The 12,337-nt window shown below is 36.6% G+C and overlaps 1 protein-coding gene across 2 annotated transcripts in view; it reads right to left on the minus strand.

The window, feature by feature from the left end:
- Positions 1 to 6,939: 6,939 nt before the first annotated feature.
- The window catches only part of LOC103599209 (pancreatic triacylglycerol lipase-like), a 54,959-nt gene continuing 49,561 nt past the window's right edge, over positions 6,940 to 12,337 (minus strand). For both annotated transcript variants that reach the window (XM_008583313.1, XM_008583314.1), the window contains exon 12: positions 6,940 to 7,063. In XM_008583313.1, the coding sequence (XP_008581535.1) occupies positions 7,000 to 7,063 (64 nt within the window). In that variant the 3' untranslated portion in view covers positions 6,940 to 6,999. The remainder of the gene's footprint in view (positions 7,064 to 12,337) is intronic.

The following is a 12,337-nucleotide window of genomic DNA, read 5'->3' on the forward strand; positions in this document are numbered from 1 at the left end:
AATTCTCAAGTACCAGACCCCATAGTAAAAGAAACCCTTGAAATGACTGAAAAGGAATTCTGAGCAAAAATTGTAAGGAAACACATTCAGATCATGGGGATTCTGGAAAGGGAGGAGAAAGGAAAAAGCATTGCAAACCTATTCAATGAAACAATAGTGGAAAACTTCCCAGGCATAGGGAGAGATATGGACCTTTAGATCCAGGAGGCTGAAAGATCCCCAGAAAGATTCAATCCAAAAAGGTCCTCTCCAAGACACATTATAGTTAAACTGGCAAAGCTCAAAGACAAAGAAAGAATCTTAAAAACAGCAAGAGAAAAGCATCAAGTCAACTATAAGAAAGTCCCCATCGTACTAACAGCAGACTCCTAAACAGAAACTCCCCAGGCCAGAAGAGAATTGGGATGGTATCATCAAAATACTTAAAAACAAAAACAAAAACACTTTCCAGCCAAATATACTATAATCAGCAAAGCTATCCCTAAGAAATGAGGATGAAATAGTGTATTTCCCAGACAAACAAAAACTGTGGGAGTTTGCCTCCACCCAACCAGCCCTACAAAAATTCCTCAAGGGAGTCCTACATCTGGAATCCAAAAAATGATAATCACTACCATGAATACACAAGAAAGAACAAAACCCACTGGCAGAACAAAAGTGCAAACAAGAAAGGGAAAGAAACTTCATCTAATCACCTTAATAAACCAACAAACACTTAAAACAAACAATCTAAGGGAAAGAAAGAATAAAAGATATTTGAAACATCTAAAGATTGACAAAATGCCAGGAGTAAGACAATACCTTTCAATAACAACCCTAAATGTAAGAAGATTAAATTCCCCACTCGAGAGACACAGACTGACTGATTAGATTGAAAAGCTAGTCCCAACTATATGCTGTCTATAAAAGACTCACCTCTCCTATGAAGACACACAGACTAACAGTAAAGGGAGAGAAAAAGATATACCATTCAAATGGAAACCCAAAACGAGCAAGATTAGCTTATTTATATATTGGATAAGGTAGACTTCAAACAAAAAACCATAAAGAGAGATAAAGAAGGCTATTATATAATGACAAATGGATATATGCACCCAACACTGGGGCACCTAGATATATAAAGCAAACACTATTAGACCTAAGAAAAGAGATAGACCCTAATTCAATAATATTTGTGGACCTGAACACCCCTCTCTCAGCATCAGAGAGATCATCTAGGCAACAAATCAACAGAGAAACACAGAATTTAAACTACGCATTAGACCAATTAGACCTGGCAGATATATAGAGAACATTTCACCTACAAAATATACATTCTTCTCATCAGCACATGGAATGTTCTTCTTGATAGACTACATATTAAGTCACAAATCAAGTCTCAACAAATTTTAAAAAATTGAAGTTATTTCAAGTATCTTTGCAGACCACAATAAATTGAAAGTAGAAGTCAATAACAAGCAAAACTCTAGAAAATATACAAATACACAGAAATTAAACAACATGCCCCTGATTAACCTATGCATCGAAGAAGAAATTAAGAAATCAAAAATTTCCTTGAAACTATTGAAAATAAAGACACATCTAAGGAAAACCTGTGGGATACTGCAAAAGCAGTACTAAGAGGAAATTTTATTGCAATAACATGCACATCAAAAGAATGAAAATACTTCAGAAAAAAATACAACCTAATGCTACACCTCAAAGAACTAGAAAGACAAGAACAATCCAATCCCCAAATTAGTAGATGGAAAGAAATAATTAAGATCAGAGCAGATCTAAATGAAATAGAGACCCTCCAAAATAATACAAAAGATCAATCAAACAAAAATTTGTGGTTTTTTGATCAGAAAACAAATAGACAAATGATTAGCTAGTCGAACTAAAAAAAAGAAGAGAGAAGACCCAAATGACAAAAATAAGAAATGATAAGGGAGATCTTGCCGCTGATACCACAGAATTACAAAGAATCATTATAGACTATTATAAACAAGTGTATACCAACAAATTTGAAAACCTGGAGGAAATGGATACATTTCTGGACACATACAAACGACCAAGAATGAACCAAGAAGAAACAGAAAACCTGAACAAACCAATAACAAGCAACGAGATTGAAGCAATAATCAGAAGTCTCCCAACAAATAAAAGCCCAGTACTAGATGGCTTTACTGTTGAATTCTACTGAAACTTTAAAGAGGAATTAATACCAATTCTGTTCAAATTATTCCAGAAATTTGAAACAGAGGGCATTCTCCCGAACTCATTTCATGAGTCCAACATCACCCTGATTAAAAAACCACACAAAGATACAACAAAAGAAAACTAAAGGCCAATATCTTTGAGGAACATAGGGACAAAAATCATCAACAAAATGTTAGCAAACAGAATACAGCAACACATCAAAGAAATTATACACCCTGATTAAGTGGGATTCATTGCAGGGATGCAGGGATGGTTTGACACATGCAAGTCAATAAATATGGTTCACCACATCAACAAAATCAAGGATGAAAACCATATGATTATCTCAACAGATGCAGAAAGAGCATTGGACAAAATTCAATATCCTGCATGATAAAGATTCCTAGCAAATAAGGTATAGAAGGAAAGTACCTAAACACAGTAAAAGACATCTATGACAAAACCACCACCAATATCATAAAATACCAAAAATGGGAAGAGGACGAGGATATGCACTGTCACAACTATTTAACATAGTATTGGAAATACTAGCCAGAGCAATCAGGCAAGAGAAAGAAATAAAGAGCATCCAGATTTGAAAAGTTGAAGTCTAACAGTCACTGTTTGTAGATGACAGGATACTATATAGACAGAAACCTAAAGATGCACACATACAAAAACCTCAGAGACAGGGGTCATACCTCTTGCCAGATACTTAAGTCAACTCAAAATAGACTAACAACTTAAATATAAGACTTGAAACTATAGAACTCCTAAAAGAAAACATGGAGGAAACACTTCAAAAAATACACCAGGGTAAAGGCCTTATGAATAAGACCCCAAAATCACAGGAAATAAAGGAAAAAATAAACAAATGGGATTACAACCAATTACAAAGCTTCTCCATAGCAAAATAAACAATTAACCGAGCAAAGCCACAACCCACAGAATGGGAGAAAATATTTGCAAACTGTGCATCTGACAAGAGATTAGTATCCATAATATACAAGGAACTCAAACAACTTAACAATTAAAAAATAAGTGACCGGATTAAAAAATAGGCAAAGGAGCTGAATATGCATTTTTCAAAGGAAGATAAACAAATGGCCAACAGACACATGAAAAAATGATCAACAACACCCAGCATCAGGGAAATGCAAATCAAAACCACACCAAGATACCATCTCACCCTAGTTAGACTGATCATTATTAAAAAGACAGAGAATAACAAATGCTCACATGGATGTGGAGAAAGGGGAACACACTACTGTTAGTGGGTCTGTAATTTAGTGCAGCCGTTATGGCAACAGTATGGAGGTTCCTCAAACAGCTAAAGATAGAGCTACCATAGAATCCAGCAATCCCACTTCTGGATTTATACCCAAAGGAATGGGTATAAATAGCCAAGAGATAGAAGCAACCTAAATGTCCATCAACAGATGACTGGATAAGGAAAATGTGGTATACATACACAATGGAATACTACTCTGCCATAGAGAAGAATGGAATTCTGCCATTCACAGCAACATGGATGAAGTTGGATGCGGGGGCACACCAAATCCAAGAAGCCAGAGTTTAACAATGATCCTCTGGCCAGAGTCTGACAAAGTTGGCACAGTGTTTGCAAGGCTTCATCATGGGAAAGGGTGCCACCGTTCCATCCTCATTCCTTAGAGCCCTGTGTGCCTGCCTTGTTTTATTATATTCTATTTTTTACTGCCTCATAACTATCGCTCTGGGAGATTGGGAGTAAAATTGAGATTCATACTAGAGTGATTAATTGTATCGATGACCATCTTGGGAGTTATGGTCATGAGTTCTTTGGAAATGGTCTATAGCGGTTAAGGCCAGAGGGGGACAATGGACCCATGTACACATTTACCTTGTCTGCCTCCTTAATGCTTTAGTGAACATAATGGAGTTGTACTCAAAAGTTGCTAGGCAACATAATTACTATTATGCCTAACCTGCTTGCTTCAAAGAGTCAAACATAAACTTTCTTTTCCTCCTAGAAATACAGATTCAAGTTAAGTTTTAGAGTATTTTCATAAGGCTTAACACATTATAGGGTTTAGTAGGTAAAGGAATTTTATTTTATATTACAATAGCTTGTAGCAAGGGAAAAATACTGGTAAAGGGAACTTTGACTTCCTGCTCGCATCCTTTGATTAAGGTGCAAGGCTGGATTATACATTAATAATGTCATACAAAGCTCAATAGATGTAGCTAAAGTAAATGTAACAGTTGATGATTATTTGGGACCAATGGGCTGTAACGTTCTTGCTCAAAGGAAGGGACATTGTGATTGTCTTTTCTGGGAACAAACTGTAATGCTATTTTTCTTGAAACACATGTCACTCATAAAGAGATATTATGATATTGTTCAATGATTATTTCAATAATTATGTTGCTTCCAAGAAAAAAGGTATAAAAAGTGTGCACATGCTTCAATAAAATGTCAGCATTCAGCAGATCCCTTGAGTCTGTGTGTTTGCTGTCCATCCATCGCCGACGCTGCCTTTTCTCCCTTTTGGGGGTTCCTTACCAGTGGGAACCTTACAATCTCCATGCTGGGGCTGGTCCCCGGTAGTTGGAGAAAATTATGTTAAGTGAAATAAGCCAGGCACAGAAAGAGAAGTACTGTGTGTCCACTTCATAAATAGGAGCTAAAAAAAATAAGCAAATAAGTAAAAAAAGAAAGAAAGAAACATACGACATTCACAATAATTCCTTGAACTGTCAAAAGGAGAGACCAAAACTGAGGCCACCAGATGTGGGAAAGGGGGAGGAGGAGGGAGGGTTAGTGAGAAGTTTGGCCATAAAAAATCATTACATTGTGTAATGTTGAAGATACTAATTATCCAGATTTGAGCATCACATATTGCACATAGGTATTGATATTCAATGCTATACCCCACAGATATGTGCAATCAATAAAAAAAGAGAAATAGGTAAATACAATTCATTTGTAACAATTAAAGCAACTTGCAGATGGATTCATTAAAATGAAAATGGACAGCATTTTTAACAAAAGGATTTATAACATGTATTTTTAAAAATTACATTATTTACACTCCTTTGTTCCATCCTATTTCCTAAGTAAATTTGCAGGTAACACTTTTATTTATTCATTTTATTATTCATTATAATCTTTATTATTAATGGTATGGGAAAGTTTCATGATGTATGCATAGTAATTATAAATGAAAACACTTATTAGCACTCACACGTATTAAGCCTTACACTAGTCCTTTTGTAGAGAAATGCAGGACTTTTAAACTTCCTGCTTGACATGGCCACCTGGATATCTGATGAACATCTTAAACTTGACATGACTAAAACTGACTTTCCCATCTTCCTCCTCAATCTTGTTTCTCCCTGAGCAGTCCCCATTTCACTCAGTGGCAACTCTATCCTTCCAGCTCTTCTGGCCCCAAAACCCAGGAGTCACCTTTGACTCCTCTCTTTCACTCAGAGATTCATTGTCCCTTCACATGGTCCATGTACATTGGGGATGCTGGTGTCATCCCTAGTCCAGGAGTGTGCCTTGAATGGCTTAAGCCAATCAGCACAATACATTTCTCCTGCCAATGTCCAATCAGAGTGAATCTCAGGAGATTTTCCAGAAAGGTGGGGAGGAAATTGAACCTATGGAGGGATGTGTTTTCTCTCTTCTTCTGGATATAAGAGAGGAGTTTGTAGCCCCAGTTGCGCTTCAACCAAGGTGGGAGCCAGCCTTGGTGTAAAACCATCACCATAAATAACAGAGCAAGGAAACAGAAAGAAAGTGGCTTTTGAAAATGTCATTGAATTTCCAGATAAACAAAACCTGAAGCCTCCCCCATCTCTGGACTTTCCAATCACATGAACCAAGGCATTTCTTTGTATAGAAATACAAACCCCTTAAGGAGTTTACATATGAGAGACACAGAGACGTGAAATAGCAATTCCAATCTGGAGAGACGAGTGTTGAGACGGGAAAAGATCTGCGTGCAGTGGGAGAGTTGTGGGGGAGCCCCTACCCCAGTCATAGGGGGTGTGGGCAAAGGAGGTGAGGAAAGGTCCTGGAAGAAGCGATGCCTACACAGAGATTTAAGATCCACTAGGAGTTAAAAAGACGGGAAGGCAAGTAAGCGCACATCACAGGAAGAGGAAGAGTTTGTGCAAACATTCAGCAGCATTTAAGATGGGCCAGAATGCAGAGTTCCAGAAGGAATGTGGTGAGAGATGGGCCTGGAGTCCTAGGTGAAAACAAGGCCAGGAGGACCTTGCAAGGCTCAATAAGGAATGTGAATTCTGTCCTGGGGATATTCGGTTTGTGCTGTAGAAAGATCAAATAGGCTGCAGATTATCCTAGAGGAACCCCACTGAGACCAGGGACACTAGCCAGGAAGCATCGGATCTGTCCAGTCCCTATCTGTCTACGTGTCATGTCTCCTGAGACATCTGATTAGGAGCAGACACAGAACTTAAAATGATGGAAAAGCGGCAAATGTTGGTTCTATGTGGGCCAACCAAAAGGGGGTCATTTTGGCCATGCGAGTCTGCCTTAAGTGATCAGAATGACATCAGTAATATTAATAACGGACATGATGACAGTATCATGTAAACAGTTTCTCAAGCTGAAATGCCACACAATATGTAGAATAATCAATAGTCATTTGTGGTTCTTCACACCAACAACAAATTTTGGTTTTTAATCATTTTATCCAAAGTTTCTTTGGAAATAATGGCCATCAATGACAGAAGAAAGGAACGTATTGCTTCACCACTAGATTTATTAGCAGTAAGAGTCAGCGGTCACGTGTCAGCAGCCTCCTAGCACGGGGTAAGGGTTAGCAGAACGTCCTCCCCCACGGTATCATCACTACAGAAGTCGAACCTGTGGAGAGAAAACAACACACAGTCACCTGTTCCTGGCACACCTCTGGTGTGTTGAGCACGAGGACTGGCTCTGCTCTCCTGCTCAGTCTGAGCGAGGGACACCCCTGTGCCCAGACCAGACATCGGCTGAGGGAAGACCTCCTGTACGGACGACCGAATTCTCCTTCCCTGCTTTGTTTTATGGCTGCGCAATAGCGGAGAGAGCAGCTGTCACTGGACACCCCAAAGAATGGGCAGGGCTCATTTGTCACATCCTAAAAGCCATTACTGATCACGTGGCACATGTCAACCAATGCAACTGAGGAGAAGCAGAGTCAACAGCATGACAAGAAACCAGCCCAGCATGAAAATTCTGAGGTCCTGGGGCTGTGCTGGCTGACGTTCTCATTTCAGTTCAATGACTGAATGGAAATGACTGATTTTTCTCTTCAAGACCGAACAACATTTAGGATGCCGTGGAGCTAATTTTCTTTAATAAAATACAGTAGCATATGTACAGTGCCTGGCCCAGAAAAAGTGGCCAGAAAATGCTTTTTTTCCTCCATCTTCATTTTCCTCCATGTTGCCTGATGGCTGGCAGCCTTGTAAATGGCAAATTAAAGATTAAAAACTGATATTAATAAAGGACACAGGAAATGAAGGACTCACTAAGTACGAATGAAGGTGAACTGGAATTGTGTTGTAGTAGTCAAGAACTTGCTGGAGTCAACCTTCCTGTACATGAATTCTGGCACTGAGCCTTCATTTAGTAATTCATAAAATGGAGATAGTAAGATTTCCTGTCTCACAGGGTATACGTTTTTATTTTAACAGATTTATTGAGCTTTAATTGATCTAGAATAAACTTTACACACTTAAATTGATAAGTTTTTTCTCTCTCTCTCTCTCTCTCACACACACACACACACACACACACACACACACACACTACACCTTTGAAACAATCACCAAGATAAGGTAGTGAACACATCTATCCCCCTTATACTTTCCTCCTGCCTCTGCCTAATTTCTCCATCACACCCTTTCCATCTTCCCTCCCCCCAGGCTACCACTGATCTGTTGTCACTGTAGAGTAGTTATGATTGTCCAGAATTTTATATGAATGGAACCAAAGGTGCATGCATGCTTTTGCCTAGCTTCTTTCATTCACCATAATTATTTCAATATTCATCCACGTTGTTGCATGTGTCACTACTTCTTTCCTTGTCACTGCTGTGTGGTATTCCATTGTATGGCTAGACCACAGTTTGTTTATTCATTCTCTATTGGTGGACAGGTAGGTTGTTTCCAGTTCTTGGCTGTTACATTAAAAGCTTCTGTGAGTATTTCTGTACAAATCTTAGTACAAACACATGCTTTCTCTTCTCTTGGGTACATATCTAAGAGTGAAATGGTTGAATCATAGGTAGATATATGTTTGGCTTTTTAAGAAATTATCAAACTGCTTTACAAAGTGATTAATTTTATATTCATATTAGTATTGTATAAGAACTGAAGATTCTTGATGTCCTCAGTAATGGTGGACATTTTCATTCTTTTTAATTTAGGCATTTAAATAGATTTATGGTGGCATCTCACTGAGGTTTTAATTTGTGTTTTTCTAACAACTAACAGTGTATGTTTTCCTATCCTTTCAGTCTGTGAAATCTACTTGTGTTTTTAATATTAAAGTGCATTTTATGTAATTAGAATATCATTTTTATTTACATAGTTTTAAATCTAGTATGACAAACTCTGCCTTCCTATTGCAGTATTTAGACCATTTTATTTAATATGATAATTGATATGGTTAGATATAAGTCTTAGTGTCTTTTTATTTGTTTATATTTGTCTCGTATGTTTCTTTATTTTCTTTTATCTCTCATTATGCTTTTTCTTGGATTAATTTTTATTCCATTTCATCTTCTTTTTAGTTTATTAGCTATAGTTCTCTGTTTTATTATTTTTAGTGGTTGATTTAGAATTTATAGCACATATTTTTAACTCATCAAATTCTAACTTTAAGTGATATTATGCCAATTTACACATGGGATAAGAACCTTCCAGTAGTATACATCTATTTTCTTACTCTGCTCTTTATAAAATTATGATCATATATTTTACTTATGCATATTTTGTAACCTCCCCCTTCAACATTGCCAATATTTTTATGTATGTATGTATTTATGTATTTTTTAATTTTAACTTCTCAATATCTTTGTAGTCAATTTTTATGACCCTTTATTGCCAATATTATTAAATAGTAAATTATTTTTAAGGACACAAGTAATAACATTTAAAAATGTCAGGTATTCATCAATGTAGTTACTATTTTCTGTACTCTTAATTCCTCTCTATAGATTCTTTTCTTCTGCTTGAAGGCCTTTCTTGAATATTTCTTGTACTGTTAATCTGCTGGTGATGAATCTTTTATCTTTTGTATATCTGAAAAGTCTTTATTTTTATCTTTGTCCTTAAGAGGTATTTTTGTGTGTATAAATTTTAGGTGAGCAGTTTTTTTCTTTCAGTACTTTAAAGTTGTGGTTCCACTGTCTTCTGGATTTCATTGTTTCTGCTGATAAATCTGCTGTAATTTTCATCTTAACTCTTTGGTATGTAATTTTTTCCCCCTTATAGCTGCTTTTATGATTTTCTTTTTTATAACTGGTTTTAAATTTGATTTTGATGGGTGTTAATGCTGTTTTTTTCCCTCTTTTTTAAAGAGTCATTTTTACTGACTGTATATATTTGTGGGGTACAGAAAAGAATATCAATACATGTGTGCAATATGTGGTGATCAAATAATGATAATTAGTATACTCATGCTTACTAAGCACAATCAATCTTTGTGACCCTTAACTAGTTTCTTGTCAAACCCCTGCTACCTCCCCCTTTCCCCCATCTAATAATCACAGTTCTTTTGCCTCTTTTTTTGTAAGTTTAATGTATTATTGTGATTGCTCCTTCCTTCCTTCCTTCCTTCCTTCCTTCCTTCCTTCCTTCCTTCCTTCCTTCCTTCCTTCCTTCCTTCCTTCCTTCCATTTCTTTCTTTATTTTAGTTCCCACTTATGAATGAGGACATGTGATATTTCTCTTTCTGTGCTTGGCTTAGTTTAATTAATTTAATTTTCTGTAAGTTCATCCATGTTGCTGCTAATGGCAGACTTTCATTCTTTTTTATGTCAGATTAGTATTCCATTGTGCATCTATGCCACATTTTCTTTATCCACTCATCCACTCACCACATCAATGGACATTTAGTTCGATTCCAATTCTTGGCTATTGTAAATAGTGCTGCAATAAATGTGGGAGTGTAGGTATTCCTCTGACATAATGATTTCCATCCCTTTGGGTATATATCTAGAAATGGGATTGCTGGGTCATATGGCAGTTCAATCTATAGTTGTTTGAGGAAACACCATACTGTCTACCAAAATGGCTACATTAATTTACAGTCCCACCAACAGTGTAGGAGGGTTCCCCTTTCTCCACATCCTCTCCAGCATTTGTTATTCTCTGTCTTTTTGATAATGACCAGTCTAACTAGGATGAGATGATATATTTCAGTGTGGTTTTGATTTGCATTTCCCTGATGTTGAGTGACATTAAACATTTATTCATGTGTCTGCTGGCCATTTGTGTATCTTCATATGAGAAATGCCTATTCAGCTCTTTTGTCCATTTTTTAATTGGATTACTTGTTTTTTTATAGTTGAGTTTTTTCAGTTCTTTGTATATTCTGGATAGTAATTACTTATTGAAAATGTAGTTTGCAATTATTTTCTCCCATTCTGTAGGTTATGACTTGGCTCTTTTAATTGTTTCTTTTGCTGTGAAGAAGCTTTTTAGTTTGATATAATCCCATTTGTTTATTTTTTTCTTTTGTTGCCTGTGCTTTTGGGGTCATATTCATAAAAAATACTTGTCGATTGGAAGAATTAGCATTGTGAAAATGTCTATATTACTCAAGGTAATCTACATGTTCAATGCAATCTCCATCAAAATACCGATGGTATTCTTCACAGAAATAGAGAAAACAATCCTAACATTCATATGGAACTACAAAATCCCAAATAGCCAAAGCAATCCTAAGCAAAAAAAGAAAAAAGAAAAAAGCCAGAGGCATAACACTTCCTGACTTCAAATTATACTACAAAGCTATAGTAACCAAAACAACATGGTACTGGCATAAAAATGACACTCAGACCAATGGAACAGAGTGGAGAACCCAGAAGTCATCCCACAAACCTACAGCCAACTGATCTTTGACAAAGGCACCAGGAATATACATTGGGGAAAAGATTTCCTCTTCAAGAAATAGTGCCGGGAAAACTGGACATCCATATGCAGAAGAATGAAACTGAATGTGTACATCTCACCATATAAAAAATCAACTCAAAATTGATTAAACACTAAAATATAAAAGCTGCAACTATAAAACTCCTCAAAGAAGCATAGGTGAAACACTTTAGGATAGACTCACCAAAGACTGTTCATATGTTTTCTATATGTTTCTTGTGATTTTTTTTTTATTTGTTGCTTCAGAGTTTTCACTAAGTTTAAAAATTTTGGAGTCATTATGTCATCAATTGAGATTATGACAACTGTTTGGTTATCTTCTCCTTCCTTCTTTGGGATCTTCAAAGGTAAGTACATTAGCATTCTTGCTGCAGGTCACTGATGTTCTTTTGATTTAAAAGACTTTTTCTCTGCCTGTGTTTTATTTTGATTGCTTCTGTTATGTCTTAAATTTCACTCACCATTTTTTCTGCAATGTCTACTATGGCTCTTAGTTGCATCTGTGTATTTTTCATTTGAGACATTGTAGTTTTCATATCTAGAAGTTCAATTAGGGTCCTTTCTGTATGTGCCATAACTCTCCTGACCTTTTTGAGCAAATGGAACACAAGTCTAAGAACTGTTTTAATATCCTTGCCTGCTATTCCAACAAGTGTCACTTCTGGTTTGGTGTCAACTCTATTCATCCTCTCATTATAGACTGTAGTGTCCTGCTTCTTTCTATACCTGGGAATCGTTGAGCTAAAGTCAGCTATTGTGGATTTTAGCTTGCTCGTTACTGGATAATTTTAAATCCATACAAATCTTCAGCATTGTTCTGGGATGCATTCAAGTTATTTAGAGACTGTTTGTTCATAAATGGTCTTGCTCAGTCTAGGCTAATTACTCCCCACTGTGAGGCAAGACCTTCCTCAATACTCTACCTGATGTCCCTTAAACTATAAGCTTTCCCAATATGGCTGGTGGAAAGAAGCACTATTCCCAGTCATGCTAG

This window comes from Galeopterus variegatus, unplaced genomic scaffold (genome assembly GCF_000696425.1).
Source record: "Galeopterus variegatus unplaced genomic scaffold, G_variegatus-3.0.2 Scaffold2885, whole genome shotgun sequence".
Lineage (NCBI taxonomy): Eukaryota > Metazoa > Chordata > Mammalia > Dermoptera > Cynocephalidae > Galeopterus > Galeopterus variegatus.